We start from the raw sequence: 16,521 nt of genomic DNA on the forward strand, positions 1-16,521 counted from the left end.
GGATGCAGAGAATCCCCTGCTCAATCCCGAAGGCCTAGCTTACAGCAAATGCTAAATAAAACAGAGAAAAAGAAGCAAAGAGGCAAGGAATGATGGACAGAGCGACTGATCTGAAGGAAGAAGCCTAGAGGACAAAGAAGAAGCAGGGCTGTGGTGTGGGGGTGCTCATACGCCTGAGGGGCCAGCAGGCAGGGAGGGCAGGTTGGGGAAGAGCCTGGAATCCCTTACACACAGCTGATAACCAGCAGCAGCTTGGACACACTCTGCAGGTGGAAGCCGTTAGGGGTGTCCTCGGGGACATGCCGTGTCTGCGTGGAACCTGTGGGGGAGAGTAAAGACGCCGTCACCATTGTGGCGCTCAAGTCCGCTGGCTGCTCTGACGGCGGTCACGCACAGAGCCTCAGGGGATGAAAGACAACGTCCGTGGCGCTGTCATGATGACAGGATAGATACACCCGGCCTCCACAAAAGTACAAGGGAAACTCCTCGAGGGCAAGGTCTGGGGTGGGCCCAGCAACGCGGACATTAAAGTCACCAAACGCACGGGAAACTCAACAGCCTTACGTAACTGGGACACGCAGGGGCGGGACAAAGTGCCCACAGCTTAGCCACGGCTCAGGCAACAGCCTGCGGCGAGGACTAGAGACCGCTCTCCCCCCTCGCTTTATTTATAACCCGCTACGAGATGCTGAGCAAGTCTCAATGCCTGAGACTCAGTTTATTCAAACGCCGTGCTGGTCAGAAATCCTACATATAAAACACCTAAGGCGGGGTGCTCCGGTTGAGACTGAGGGGAGGGACGTGGAAGGCTGGCTCTTTCCTCCTCTCCTGTCCCCATCTTGAGGAACGCCCACGGCTGTGCGAAGCATAGCCTAAAAACTGCCAGATTAGCCGTCTCTAAGGCTTCTTATGGCTGCATGTCGCCATGGCTGAGAAGACATGAGGTTGTGCATGCTGGATGCAAGGGGGAGACAGGTCAAGGGAGTCCACTGTCCGGTAGGGCAGGTCCTCAGTGGGCCTGTGGGGGCCAGGGGAGGGGGGCTGCCTTGGGCTCTCTGACATTCAGGTTATGAGGTCATCTCTGGCGTCTGCACTGGGGCTTGTCCCTGGTGCATTTGCCCCAAGTTTGGAAGCTGCACATTTGAGTCTATCCACAGGGACACGGAGTTCAGGTCACGTCTATTCAGCAGACCCCACACGTGGGTTCAGCAGGGACTGAGGACATTAAAGGGCAAAGGGAAATAGGTAGAGGATCCGGAGGCTGAAATTTAAGGAGTCGTGTGCAAATCATACACAATCTATACCCGAGGATGCAAAAGGAGCGTGTGCACGCATACGCCTCGGCCTGGGCACACGGCTCTGGGTCAAAGCCCTGAGCCACGCCCCCACTCCCACCTGGCACGCACCTGCCACGTGTTTGATCCTGTGGCCCACATCTTCATCAGTGGGTGTGGTGACGGGGCTCATCACCTCTTCCAGGTGAGGCACCCGCAGGTGAGCATGGGGGCGCTTCCTCCTCCGTACCGTTGGGGGCTTGCTGGCCTTCTCTTTGGGAGACTGTCTGTGCATCTCAGCCAGGTAGGTGCTCTCCGTTTTGGTCAGCTCGCTCTCTGTCACAGACGAAAGGCCATCTGCCTATACCTCCAGCTCGACACACTGGCCTCCAGAAACAGCTGTCTGCTCCTAGCTGAGAGAGCCATCTTCCCATACTGTACTCTGGGACACTGAATGCAAGGGCGGGGGGTCCCTCGGGGATGGCCACGGGCCTCAGGAAGCTGGGATTCAGCCCCACCCCAACCCCTCTTCAGGGTTGCTCAACATTTTGTGGACCTAGGTCCCCAGGATCTGCACCCTCATGTGCACAACTTGGGGCATACCCCATTTCCTAATGGAAGCATTCACAGGCTTTTATTTCCTCTCCATAACTGAATTACCACCGGTGTAATCAGATGGGAAAGTCACAGATCCCGTAAAAGTTACAGACAGAATCTCTTGGAAAATGCACACGTTCCCATACATGCCCAATTCTGTATCCATTTCTGGGGCGGACTTAGGGACCCCATGATACTCCTTCCCCATCTCGGTCTGCCCTCCCTCCACTCTCCATGTCTCCTGGTCCCCTGGATGGTGGCGGCCGGATGCAGTTCAAGCAGCACCGATGGCTACAGCGCATGCTCACCCAGGTGGCGGAAGTAGTCCTCCAGCCCACTCCAGAAGTTCTTCTCGATGAAGGTCTTCACTAACCCCCAGGGCTGTTTTCGATAGCGCAGCTCTGTGGAGACCCTGAGGGAAAAGCCAGAAACGCGATCAGCCATTTCCTGGGCAGACCCTCCCCTGCTGTGCAAAAAGAAATTCAGGTTTAAGTCCACACTTGATCTTAGCCAAAAGGCCGAGAAGTGATTTCAGGTTTAAGTCCAAAGCGGCTTCGCATTTGTCCCGCACTTTACGAGGTGAAAAGTCCCTTCACACCACACCCACCACGCCATCTGGTCTCCCTGGCCGCCTTTGGAGATCAGTGGAACTGGTGGCTTTATCCTCACTTTGCAGGTGAGACAACGGGAGTTCTAGACTAGTCTAGCGGACCGAAGGCTAACAACAGGGCTCTCGACTCCAAGCCCATAGCTCTATTGTGACACCACGCTGTCTCCTCCAGATGGTGCCAGCCAGCCATGGGGCTCCTTTTTGCTTTCTGCAGACACTTTCAAGTCCATATCAGGCTCTAGGGTTCCATCATTCCCACCTTTCAGAGCATGATCTGCTACCAGCCCTGGCTCTTGCCTCCCCACCTTGACCTTGCCAGCTCTTGCTTTTTTCCAAATATTCTCCCTCCCAGTCACGGGTCTCTCTGCTTGCATACTATCCCCTTCCACTCCTACACAGCGGCTCTGAAACAGGGCTCCTGTCTTTTTAATGTTTATTTATCTTGAGAGAGAGAGAGAGAGAGAGCACGTGCGCACACACACGGGAGGGGCAGAGAGAGAGAGGGAGAGAGAGAATCTCAAGCAGGCTCCAGGCTGTCAGCACAGAGCCCGACACGGCAGGGCTTGATCCCACAAACTGTGAAATCATGACCTGAGCTGAAATCAAGAGTTGGACACTTAACTGACTGAGCCACCTGGGCACCCCTATGCTCCTATTTTTACGGCTGCCTGCCCTCCTCTCCCCCCAACCGTCCTCAGGGACGCCCTGGCCTGACGTCAGCATGCCTACGCTTGCGAGCCACCTCACCCTGTCCCCCGAGAAGTGTTCAGGGGGTTACAGGCGGGTGCCTTTCTACAGAGGTTTATCTGAGGTCAACAAGCTGCCTCCCCTGTGAACTGAATAGAAAGAACGTCTAGTCAGGAAACTCTCCAAAGAAGCTGGAAGGGAGAAGCCTAGACACTGTGCGGGGGCGAAGGATGGAGGGGACAGGAGGTACGAGGGGGCGGCGGGGGGGTAATAAAGGAAGGAAGGAGGGAGGTTTAGATAAACGCAGACAGCAGCACAGACACCCCCCCAAAAACTGTTTTTTAAAGAGGAGGATGAGAAAGGTGCAGGCCCCTTTGAGACGTGGGTGTGCAGAACGTCCCGATTCCCAAGAGGGCTCCCTGTAGCCTTTCACCAAACACCCGTTTTATTGCCACTGCATGAGCGAGGACATCCGTGCACACCAGGGACTTCCTGTGAACCCGCTCAGGCCCTCCAGACGCCACACCTGAGTCGACTCTTGTTCCGAGCCACGCGGGTGAGGGTGTAGCGATTGATGGTGTAGAAGTAGTCGTGGTAGGGCACGTCGTGCGTGAGGACCTCGGCGTCTATCACGTAACATTCACTCTCCTGGCTCGCCTTGTACATGGTCTGTGGGGAGAAGGGTCCACCGGACATCGCTAAAGAGAAGCAAGGAAGGGAAGCATCTCCCCTGCCCACCGCACACTTCTAGGCGGAGGACCCAGAAACACTGGGAATGGGAGGACGTTAGGTGTTCCCACCTCAGGGCTAGACGATGCTTGCAACCCGGGAACTTCTTCCTGGCGTACTAGCCCTGATCCTTCTTCCTGCCGCTCTTCGGTGCCCCTGCCCTCAACTCACCTGTGTCTCCCTGACAGTGGCAGTTTTAGGAGCCAGAGGGTTGGTGAGGGTGATGGTATAGAGAATCACTCGGCTCTGGTTGCCATTCTCTTCCTTCTTCCATGGATGGAAGATGATATCTGAGGGTGGAGAAGAGCCCTGGGATGAGGGAGGGAAAGAGGCATGCCCTCACCATATCCGAATTTCCCCTCCAACTGAACTCTTGACTGTACTGACTGCCGACTGACCCCCAAAAGGAAGCCAGTGGGAGCCTGAGGGCCCGGGGAGGAGGAGGGGAGGAGGGGGAGTCGAAGCAGAAAGAGGCTCATTGTAGCATTGCCGAAATTCTGCACAGGGCTCCAGAATGCTGATTGTTCCTGGGGCTGGGACAGGCAGTCTCGGGGCCACCTGCGGGGGTGCCGGCAACACTGGAGCCACTGTGACGAGGGCCTGGGATCCTTGGGAACAAGCCCTCTCCTCTAAGGCGTGTCCTCCCCGTGCCCGCAGCATGCCCTCTCCTCCTGGCAGAGGGCTACGCTCTAGATGCTCTTTCACAGACTCAGATGCCTAGTAGCTCTGCTGGGCCAGAGCCACACGCCTGCTGGGGAGCAGAACAGGGGCAAGGGGAGGAGACAGGAGCGCGCAGGTACAAAGCAGGAACGCAGAGAGTCCTAGGTTTGAATCCTGGCTCGGGCTCTACTTGGCTGCGTGGCCCCGGGCAAGCAAGAACAGTCTGAATTCTGGTTTCCTCCTCGGTACCCTGGGGATCGTAGTGCTCGCACACGTGGCAGATCCGAGGGTCACACGAGATAACGTCATGTGCCTGGCACACCATGGGTGCCTACTGGGAAAGGGTCGCGGCTACTCTTTGTTAGATGGTGGACTCCGGGAGGTCTTGCCCGCTGGTGAGCCTCCGGGGCCTGGCACTGAGTGCTGGGCGGGGGGAGCAACCAGCAGGGCCCTGGGGGAGCCGGAAAGGGGGTGCCCCGGGCCATTGGGTGGCCTGGAACAGGAAGGAGCTTGGGGAGAAAAGGAAGAAGTGTGGCCAAGAGGGAAGGGACGGGAGGCACCGGCCCCGGAAGGACTGACCGGAGAATCGCCGTTGCTCCATGAAGTCCCGCTGGAAGGGCGAGTCGGTGAACAGCAGGTCATAGAGCCTGTCCACACTGAAGTTGAAGACTTCATTCACGTACTGCCGGCCACTCAGGTCCTCGTAGAAGGCCTGGACCTCCCCTGCACCGAAGAGCCACGGAGAGTGAAGGCAGATGGCCCCAGGGACGCCCCCAGAGCAGTTACGTCTCTGTGGCTTATGTGGCCTTACCAAGGGTCAAGGGCGGCCGGGGTGGGTAGTGGTTAATGACCTCACCTCTGCCCTGTCTCCTCCTTCGCCCGCGTGCACAAACTTACTCTAACTGGCGTTCTATTCGGCCTCGCTTGACAAAGAGTATGGAAATGTGCTATCGGCTCTTCTGTTTTCAAGGCTTCTTTCCTAATCAAGGTGATCTTAGACTAAAACTCAGATCTCACTTCCTGAGCTGAACTGATAACCTCAAAGTTACCAGTTATCCAGAGCCTGTAAGTTAACCACGAGAGACGACAAAAGGCATTGTAACCATGGCACAAGTGCGTTAAAGGGACATGGATTCATCTGGAATAACCTGTTTATATAAAAGCTTCTAAGGCTGGGCTGGTCTGCAGGGCCGTGATCTCTTAACCATACAAGCCCTGCTCCGCTTCCATAAGGCACTGCGATGTTTCCCCCAGGATTTCCACACCCTCCACCTTTCTCCGGTCTCTATTTGCTCCGGGAGAATGTTCCTGAGGGTGCAGGCGTGCTGCTAAAGCCCTCGGCACCCCACAGTCCCTAACTGCCGCACCTACGGAGGCTGGTATGTGATCTCAGGCACGATGCTGCCATTGCTGGCACCCCTGTGGCTCAGAAGCGTCACACAGGGCCCATGACTGCACAAGACAAGCACTATGGGAGTGGTCATGTCTGAGTTTACGTGACTGGCGCCCTTGCTATGCGGTACCCAACCCGTGCAGTCATTTGCACTGGCCCTGCATCCTAGATGGAGTAGGGAAACCAGGCAGGGGAGAGAAAGACACTCGGGGTGACCACAGGAGGGACTGTCCACAGATGTTCAAATGAGCACCGTCCACATACACTTACTAGTCAGCCTACCACCAGTTCAGTGGATCAGCCAATTTCATGAACACTGACAATTTGGCTTCTAGCCCTGGAATGTCAGAAGCAAAACATTCCCAAGCTAGGTCCTAGAAGCTAACCCTGTGCAGGAATGAGGTAAGAAATACTACCTAGAAGTACTGGAGAGAAAGGCAGACTCTGGAGTCCGAGTGACCCAGCAATACCTTTCCTTGTAGCCTGGTCTGAAAGCCCAATGCTGGAGTCACTAAAGCAAGGTTCTAATAAAATCTGATTATCTCCAGGGGCACCTGGGTGGCTCAGTCGGTTAAGCGTCCGACTTCAGCTCAGGTCACGATCTCATGGTTTGTGAGTTCGAGGTCGAGCACCGCATCGGGGGCTATGCCGACAGCTCAGAGCCTGGAGCCTGCTTCGGATTCTGTGTCTCCCTTTCTCTCTGCCCTCCCCCGCTCATGTTCTGTCTCGCTCAAAAATAAACAAACATTAAAAAAAAAAATCTGATTATTTCCAGGAAGCAGCTGACTGGCACTTTGCTGTGGCATATACACTGCCCTGCATCGCATCTCTATGGGCAACGAACAAGGCAACGGGGGGTACACTTAGTGACAAGACGGGATGGCACGACAAAGCATTATCCATCGAGTGAAGAAAGACAAATATGGCATAACATGGATCCTGCAGTGACTACCCTGAAAAATGTATGTTAATAACAAATGAAATTAAAAAAAAAAAAAAAAAAAAAAAAGGCTCTGTTACCCACCCGCCCTTCCACTGGAAGCCCAGACACGGACTCCAGCCTTCCTACACGACATCCCATTAGCCTTCAAAATGGAGAGAGGAAGGGCCACGCTGCACACCCATTTTCCAATGCCCACCTTCATCATGGGTGTCGGAAGAGTCACTGAGCTCGGTGGGGATGTCCTCGTTGTCATTGAAGTCCAGCGAAGGGGAGGTCACGGGTGCGATGATCTCCATCTTCTCCCCGATGATGTTGTCAATGGCAAGCTCCTTCTCCAGGGACCCATCGCCATCCAGCACCTCCTCCTCCAGGGGCAAGCCATCAAACTAGAGTGGGGACGAAGCCGTCACCCGACAGGGGCAACCTGCTGGGGGGTCTCCAAAGGGAGATTTCCCCAGCCTGGGGAGCGCTCACGTTCACAACACAGCTGCTCAGGAGCTGGGCTGGAGTCACACTCCAGGGGTTTTCCCCAGCTCCACCGTGGAAGATGGGAGAACACAGAAGAAGGTTCTGCCCTTGTCTTGCTCACCATGAAAGAGCACACCAAGCCCCAGCAGTGAGCAGAGTTAGTGCCTTCAGGCACAGCTCTGTCCCTGGAGCCAGGTGACAACACGTCAGCCTGCCTCTGGCTATGACCCGTCTGCTCAGAAGCTCAAAAGCTTCATCGGCGTTTTTAAATTTATTCTCCCCTTAGCCTTGGAAGGGAAGAGATACAGGTCTTTCCGTTTTTGAGATAACCTCAGAGACAGAAAATGGAGATTTGGCACCAAACGAGTAACGTTTTCATTCCAAGGCCAGGTGGTCTGCCTGACCCCTACGCCAGTGGAACAGGAGGCCCCCCTCTCGGGGAATCCTTTCCAAGAAACCCCACCCATTCTTCTACCTGCCAGCCACCTGACACTTCCTTCATCAGGTTTCCATCCCCTCTGTAACCAAGTCGCAGAGAATAAAGGTCTTTCTTCTGAACACATTTTTCTCTCTTTCACAAAGTCTAGCTACAGTGGGAAAATTAAATCGGAGTGTATATACACTAGGAACTCAAAAACTAATTATTGAATGAACAGGAAAGAGGTATATAGTCCCAGATTCATACATGATTTTGACCTCAGATCAAGGCAGTAAACACACACACACACACACACACACACACACACACACACACACACACACAAAACCTGGGATAATTCTCCACAGAGGGGCTGATCTGGAACACTCCACCGGGAGTGAAGCCCACATCAGTGAACTTGGAATGGTTTTTATCCACTCAGAAAGCAAACAAAATCTTATATTCAAGGCACCGAGAACCCGGCTCTGGATCCTGGGACTATGCTGTTAGAACAGAGAGCCCACCGGCTCTAGGATGCCTCCGTGAATAAACTGACCACAGGGTAACCAACCTCCCTTCTGCCCACTCCCCAGGCTGGGGTCCTGTGAAGTTAGCTCAGCTGGGAAACACTGGCCACTGGATTGGGGGAGGAAGAAAGGTCTTACTGCCCATACCGACACGGGGGCTTCGCTGCTCCCTGTGGATGTCAGCGTGCTGTTGGTGATGGATTTCTTGGGTAGCTGAGGACTGGCATCTGGCTTGGTCTCGATGCTGCTTTTCGACGAGCTGTCATTCACTTCATTCTCTTCCACGGGGATCTCCTCACAGTAGCTGAGAGAGGACACCATACATTCCTGTTAACCTTGTTGCCAAGACCGCCAACTATTCTAAGAGCCCCAGATCTGTCCACCCCATCCCAAACTATCGGCTTTCTTGCTTCTTTGCTTTGTGAATGATCTTCCTCAAAACACCACCCCCCTGCTACACTGTTCTCCTGGCGCCTTCTCCCCACCCTGCACCCCCAGCCCCATGTACAATGTCTGGCTCCAAAGTCACCTTTTCTTAGATTTAACCATTCCTAAATACAACCATTATGTGTCTTAAACTATCTTTCGCCCACTGGCATCCCATCCCATCCCAACCTGACCCTTTGAATGAAATAACCGGTCTCTGAACACACATTTTATTTCCCACACAGTGATGAGGATGAGACCCCGGACACGAGGGCCTTTTGTTGATAATGTCCAGATTCTGTATCCTAACTAGTGAACTTCTTTGCCTTGGACGCCTGAAGGGAAACCCTCCTTGAGGTAGAGGTGGGTGTCCTTGTAGGGACACTTCAGGGACGTCACTGTAGCCTTTCCCAAGGAAGCAATCATCACCGTCACCAACATCTTAAACTTTACCTATCGCCCCATCTGGATGCATGACAGCTCTTGAGTAATCTATTATGTGCCTCCTAAAGATAATCAAATAGACAGATGTTCACAGAGATTAAGTGATAACTACCACTAAATGTCGGAAATCCTACCTGAGCCCAGGTCTACCTTCGACACATTCGGTGCTCTTTTCTGGCCTTCTACTGCTCTGTGCCTCACACACCACCACTGGGCCCCCACCTACCCACATTCCCATCTTTCTCAATCCATCGACAGCATGAGATACAACGATGCTTCCTTCTCCCTAAAGCCTCCTTCCCTTGGCCTCTAGGATGCCAGGTCTCCCAGTCTTCCTCCTGCCTGGCTGGCTGTTCTTCTAGGATTTCTTTTGTTGCTTCTCCTTCTTGTTGAGTGTCCCCAAGCTGAGTCCCTGAACTTCTTTTCTTATGTTCATTCAGCCACTTGGTGGCTTCAGCCAATCTCACGGCTATCCACTCATAATTCCCTAATTTACGTCCCTCGCCCACACTTCCCTCGTGAACTCCACACTCACAAACACAAATGTCTATGTGACATCTCCACCTGGCTAACAGTCCTCTGAGACCTAACCTGCCTGATCTTCTCCCCCAAATCTGGTCTATAGTATTGTCCATCTCGGTTTGGAACTTCTCTAGTCTTCCAGTTGGTAAATCCAAGAAAACCTTAAAGCCATTTTTGGTTCCTTTCCAATCTGTCAGCAAATCCTTCAAAATGTATCCGGTTCTACTTTCAAAAATATATTCAGAAACTAACCACTTGCTGCCATTTTTACTGCTACCCTCCTGGTCCAAACCACCTTCACCTCTCATCTAAATGATCTAAATTATTCAAGCCTCTTAGCCTGTCTGCTCTTGCTCCTCCCTGATCTATTTTCAACCCAGGAGCCAGAGTGATCCTATTAAAATGTTAAGTCAGTTATCAATTACCTACTCAAAGCCTTCCCAGGGCTTCCTGTCCCACTCTGAGTGAGAGCCAATCATCAAGTTGGCCAAAAGGCCTTTAGAATCTGGCCCTTGGCCTCACCTCTTCCCGCTTGTGCTTTGTCCATTCCACCCACCCGCTTGCTTTTCTCTCTGCCTGGGAAAGTCTCCCACAGGTAAGCTCATGGTTGACCCCCTCACTTCCATCAGGGCCTCACTTAGACATCACTCCCCGGGAAGGCTGTCCCCACCATTCCAGTCCCTCTTGGAGAAGCTTCCCTCTGCCTTCTCACCCCATAGTGTTGAAGTCATCATCGGGGGGCACGTAGTCCTCGTCGTCACTGGTAAGGCCCAATTCATTCCCATAGCACTGGTGAACAAAGTGCCAGAGCTCCTTGGGACAGAGGGGCTGCAGGAGACAACAGAGTGACTGTGACCCTTCCTTCCTCAGGACCCCACTCTACATGGAGGCACTGAGTTGAGCTGGACTCCCTTGAGGGAAGGAGAAGCTGGCCTCCATGCTCCTTTGCTGGACGAAGAGGAGAGTAACGCCTCTGTGACAGCTTCCTCCACCTCTTCTTCCCTTTTCCAAGCCCATCGTCAGATACCTATCTTCTGCCAAAAATATGGCTTCAGTAGAGCCAGGAACTTGACCTGTCCCCACAACTCAGGTTTGCATAATGGAACCAACTGGCCCCTTAAGGACGGTAACTATCCATCTTTTGCTCCTATGGATGAGGTCGAGCATTAGGCATCATAAGCCAGTGTTACTCTGGGGCCAAGCTGATCACAGAGCGTCTGATTCGGACTCGGTCCCTTGAGCCAGTCTACCCAACACCTCAGATATCTCTTTATACTAATGCTGGCCACGTAGGCCCTACTGCCTCATGTTCAAGAATGAGGTGTGACCTCAGAGACCCATTCCATAGTTGGACAGTTCTTGTGGTTGGAAAGAAGTCTATATTCTCATAGTTCAAGGGACCTCAAAGGTCATCACATCCAACCCTCTCTTGGCTACCTGAACACTTCCTTCTTTATTGTCACACAGAATCAGTTTGCCTACAGTTCTATGTATTAGTTCTAGTTTCTTATTTCACTGGGTGTCTACAGGTCCTCCTCAAAAGTACTGTCCTCAGAAAAGTGAGCTTGCATGGGGTTCAGATTTTTGGGAAAGAGGCAACGGAATGTGGAAGAACTAAGACTGGATAGACCATGAATGAGTCTTAAACTGGAAGGAGGGGGAGCAGGTGGTAAGGGAAGTATGTGAAAAAGACAGCAAGAGAATTAAGAAAAAGAGAAGCAGTCAAAATACCAAGATAGATTTTTAAGTGAAACATAAAGAATGTTTCCCATCAATAGATGCGATGAAGAATCTGAGAATTCTCCGAGTCCATCCTTTCAAGGTTATGGTTTAAGAAGCAGGTGCTGGGGCGCCTGGGTGGTTCTGTCGGTTGAGCGTCTGACTCTTGATTTTGGCTCAGGTCATGATCCCAGGGTCATGGGATCAAGTCCCACATCGGGCGCTGTGCTATCAGCACAGAGCCCACTTGAAATTCTCTCTCCCCCTTTCTCTGCCACTCCCCCCCCAATAAAATTAAAAATTAAGGGAAAAAAAAAAAAAAAAAGCAGCAGGTGCTGGCAGATTGCCATGAGCCAGGGTTCTGGGTTTCCACCTAAGGAGAAATGCCTAGAATAGCATAGTCAGGGCTCTCCCTGAGCTGGCGGGTGCTGGCCCTCACAGAGCCAGAGGGAGACATCTCCTTTTCCTTTATCTGGACCTCCTGCCTCCTATCTTTGGCCCTTATGTATAGCATTCATCCCACCTGGGACGCCTTTGCCATTCTATGTTCTCCCCTTCTCCATACACCCTTCCCTGACCATTCCATTTGGCTTGGCTTGATTGACCACAACCAGGTCAACGACAATCGGCACACATCTATTTTGTGAGAGTTCCTGTGAACCGTATGGACGTCCCTCTGTCTTATCCAGCAATGACAGTGGTTGTGAACTGAAGATCCAACAGGCCAGTGGACGTTAAAACACATTATCATGTTACTATTGTTGATAGCTACTTAAGGCAGAAGATCTCAGCTCAAATAAGTTACCTAGATTTATGCCAGAGCTGTAGATCTTCAGGTTAGAAGAAATTCTAATTTGTTTTTTTTTTAATGTTTATTTTATTTTTGAGACAGAGAGAGACAGAGCATGAACGGGGGAGGGGCAGAGAGAGAGGGAGACACAGAATCTGAATCAGGTTAGAAGAAATGCTAAATTTTTTTTTTTTTAACATTTATTTTATTTTTGAGACAGAGAGAGACAGAGCATGAACGGGGGGGGGGGGGGGGGGGAGCAGAGAGAGAGGGAGACACAGAATCTGAAGCAGGCTCCAGGCTCTGAGCCGTCAGCCCAGAACCTGACGCAGGGCTCGAACTCATGGATCGCGAGATCGTGACCTGAGTTGAAGTCGGACACTTAACCGACTGAGCCACCCAAGCGCCCCATGAAATTCTAAATAATAAATCTACCCAGTTTACTTCAGATTGTTCAGGATAGAATCAGGGTAGATAACATACATGTCATATATATAATAACTAATTATAACCATGTAACTTCTTCCTATGTCTCTTTCCCTGGCTTGGGGGCTATTTATCAACACACCCTCCACCCTGACACCTGAGTGTGAGTTTTCTAAGGAATGTGGCCATGATATCACATTTATCTGTGTCCCCTCAGTGTCCTTCAGACACTCAAGCAGTCAAACTTGTGGCTGTATTAACTCTATTTCCCTATTTTCTGTATTTTTTTTAACGTTTATTTATTTACTTATTTATTTTATTTATTTTTTTAACGTTTATTTATTTTTGAGACAGAGAGAGAGCATGAATGGGGGAGGGTCAGAGAGAGAGGGAGACACAGAATCTGAAACAGGCTCCAGGCTCCGAGCTGTCAGCACAGAGCCCGACGCGGGGCTCGAACTCACGGACCGCGAGATCATGACCTGAGCCGAAGTCGGCCGCTTAACCCACTGAGCCACCCAGACGCCCCCTATTTTCTGTATTTTTGATGCTCCGGGATCTGAGGCCTTGCTCACTGGGGAGGGACTGCCCCTCCTGGGGTTAGGTAATTCCTGGAAATAGAAAATCACGTGCCTGAAGTGCATCTTTCACACGCGACTGACCAATCCGAGGTGGATACCACCTTCTTTTCCAGCTCTTACAGTCCAGGTCCCTAGTATGCAGCTTTACGTACCCCAGGGACAGGTACCAGGCACCCAGAGACAGTCTCTGTGCCCTGAAGCCAGATGGAATTATTCAAAGTAGCTGATCCTCAACCTGTCCGCCTGCTTACCCTGCCTCACCTATTGCTTCCTGCAAAAAAAAAAATCACAATAAAAGCTCTGGCATGCTTTCCCCCTTGCTCTCTCTGCCTCCTGGCTGACGCCGGCTGGCACTTCCCCGTGTGTTTCTGCATGGTGGGATGCACCTCTGCCTCTAGGCACCCGTAAGCCTGAAAACTGATCCTTTCCTAACAGTCACCTCCACCTCTGTGTGTCTCACCATTCCTGACTAAAACAAATGCTGGCACATTTTACAACAGTGGGACTGAAGTGTCTGAGGTCCAGGAAGGCCTCGGTGCAGACAGCGACGAGGCTGCTCACACAGCACCACGTGTGGGAGAAGACGTAACTCACCCCGAGTCTGGGGGGCTTTCCCGAACACGTGGGCGGCTTTGGAGCAAGCCAATGTCCCAGTAAGAGCAATCTCTCCGTGGGGCCCCCACCTCGGGGGAAAGAGCATTCCAGACGGATGTGCATGCATGCTGAGGCTGAAGGAAGGAGCTGGGCGGCACTTACCTTTTCGAGGAGTGCATTCTGCCAGAGCCGGAACATCATCATGTACGTCCTATCCCGGGCTCCAAATGAAGTGAAAAAGTGCTAGATTTGGGGAAAACAGCAAGAAATAGCTGGTAAGACTCACGATATAACGAATGGAGGAGACAGGGTGCTTCATCCTTTAAAAAAAAAAGAAGCTGCTGGGGCACCTGGGTGGCTTAGTCGGTTAAGTGTCCGACCGTTCAGCTCAGGTCATGATCTGATGGTTGCTGAGTTCAAGCCCCGCGTCAGGCTCTGTGCTGACAGCTCAAAGCTGGAGGGTGTTTCAGATTCTGTGTCTCCCTCTCTCTCTCTCTGCCCCTCCCCCATTCACACTCTGTCTCTCTCAAAAACAAACATTAAAATTAATTAATTAAAATAAAACAAAAATAAACAAAGAAGCTGCTGAATTCATCCCCAAATGCTACAGTTATCTGTGACCATGACACCAGGGCACTCTCGCGATGGGGATGAATCCTCGGGGTCTGTGTACCTGGGACCCCCTAAGTCCTCACTGTCACCAAGTCCTTCATTCACCCATGTTAAATGCTAAATGCTAAGTGCTTCTCTCTCTGGGTGGAGGTTTTCACCTCCATAAAAGCTTCTTTTTCTTTCCACCTCCAAAGAAGCTTCTTTCAACTACCGGCTAGAACTGGGTTATTAAGTGGTGAGCTGTGAACTGGCCCTTGAGAAGACAAACCCACTAACCCACTCACCCTTTCAATATTAAGTCAACAAATAACTGAATGTGGTACGTGCTGGGTACGATTTTACACATTTGGGATACAACAGCAATCAGGACAGGGAGGGACTCCTGTTCTTTGTGCTTACACATTAGTGGGGACCATGTATAACGTGCAGGAGGGAAATGATGGGAAACCAGATGGTACTGAACACGATCCAGGCGCTTCCCAAATGCTGCTGCTTCATTTTAATCACACAAAAGCCTTGGAAAATAAACGTAACTGCTAATACCTAATAAACAGGCTGGTGGGGATCAGGTGACGTCTGTAATCACAAAGCTGATTCGTGAGAAAAAACAGAATTCAAACCAAACACCATCCGACCCCAAAGTCTCATGGTTGTTGCCACTGAACTGCCTCAGTCCAAGGGCATGGCGGACCTGTGTTCAGCAGAAGCCTGGTCCACCCCTAGCCCTGAAGCGATCAGTCTTCAGGCTCTGGTTAAAGATCAAAGATCACAGTGTTTTCTCTGCCCTAAATGTTACCGACCACATTTTCCCCATCCTGATGTGCCGAATCCATTTCCTACCAGACTCTCATCCCTTTTTTATTTATTTTTTTAAATCTTTTTTTTTTAATGTTTATATTTGTTTTTGAGACAGAGAGAGACACAGCATGAGCAGGGGAGGGGCAGACAGAGAGGAAGACACAGAATCCGAAGCAGGCTCCAGGCTCCGAGCTGTCAGCACAGAGCCCGACGCGGGGCTCGAACTCGCCAACGGCAAGATCGTGACCTGAGCCGAAGTGGGACGCTCAACCGACTGAGCCACCCAAGCGCCCCTGACTCTCATCCCTTTTGATGAGCTCTACACGGATATATAATAACATTTTACATGTGTACAACGCTTCACGATTTAGTGTTTCCAAAAATGTGATGTCATTTCAAGAGTGTTATAGGAATGGCTGGCTCCATTTTATACATGGGAAAACTTAGGTTGAGAGAGGCAATGGAACACACCTACGGTTACGGGACTCAAATTTAAGTGTTCTGGCTCCAAGTGCAACGTTCAGCCGTTCCATCTTCACCCCTGCTCAGAATCCAAACACCCTGACCCAGTGGAGGCGACCCCCACGATCGGCATCACCTGACCATCTGTCGCTGCCATCCTACTGGCTTCCATATTCATGCAACTGAGGGACAGAAGTGCGAGGCTTGGGGACAGGGGCAGCGGGGAGCAGAAAGTCCAAGGTCGGACTCCACTTACCTTTTCTGAGTCAGTGCAAACTTGGATGGCATTGGGAATGAGGCGAGCTGTTTTTTCTTTAGTCATGGAGCAGATGTCTTTCAAACGGACAGTCAGCTGGCACCCCACAGGGAAGGGAGGGTGGATAAGGAGAGGAGACATTAACTGAGTCGGCAGTGAGCATTCGCACGGCCCCAGTTCAGAGAGGGGAGATCACGTGTCAGTCTACGTATTTCTAAACCTAGAAGGGACCTCCTCAGAGATCATCTGGTTTAGCCCCCTACTTCACGGAGGCCACAGGGCGACGTGGTGGCTGAGCCTCGCCTAGAGCCCAAGGGTGCCTCAGCTCCTGGTGCAGGGAGCCTTCTTTCTCAAGTCTACACAGTCCGATTAACGTGCAGAGGCCCCGTGCTACTTGCCACTTACAGAAACACAGAACACTGGCACTGGATGCAACCATAAAAGTCACCCAGTTTACCCTTCCCACTTTATCTCCTAAGATAAGGAAATAGAGAAAGAGCAAAGGACCAGCCTAGTAGCACACAGCTCACTAGGTGGAGAACGCAGATAACGTACAAGCCAGTTCTGAGGCCAATGTTCCTTTTA

The 16,521-nt window shown here is 51.7% G+C and overlaps 1 protein-coding gene across 16 annotated transcripts in view; it reads right to left on the bottom strand.

The window, feature by feature from the left end:
- GRAMD1B (GRAM domain containing 1B) overlaps positions 1-16,521 on the bottom strand; it is a 246,281-nt gene that overhangs the window by 12,394 nt on the left and 217,366 nt on the right. For all 16 annotated transcript variants that reach the window (XM_086678817.1, XM_086678807.1, XM_086678806.1 and 13 more), the window contains 11 exons: positions 15,937-16,032; positions 13,971-14,051; positions 10,411-10,526; positions 8,454-8,610; positions 7,090-7,279; positions 5,137-5,280; positions 4,069-4,187; positions 3,695-3,837; positions 2,180-2,283; positions 1,407-1,610; positions 229-319 (listed from right to left, as the gene is read on the bottom strand). In XM_086678817.1, coding sequence (XP_086534943.1) covers positions 229-319; positions 1,407-1,610; positions 2,180-2,283; positions 3,695-3,837; positions 4,069-4,187; positions 5,137-5,280; positions 7,090-7,279; positions 8,454-8,610; positions 10,411-10,526; positions 13,971-14,051; positions 15,937-16,032 — 1,445 coding nt within the window. The remainder of the gene's footprint in view (positions 1-228; positions 320-1,406; positions 1,611-2,179; positions 2,284-3,694; positions 3,838-4,068; positions 4,188-5,136; positions 5,281-7,089; positions 7,280-8,453; positions 8,611-10,410; positions 10,527-13,970; positions 14,052-15,936; positions 16,033-16,521) is intronic.

Source organism: Puma concolor, chromosome D1, assembly GCF_028749965.1.
Source record: "Puma concolor isolate L17-30 chromosome D1, mPumCon1.1.hap2, whole genome shotgun sequence".
NCBI lineage: Eukaryota > Metazoa > Chordata > Mammalia > Carnivora > Felidae > Puma > Puma concolor.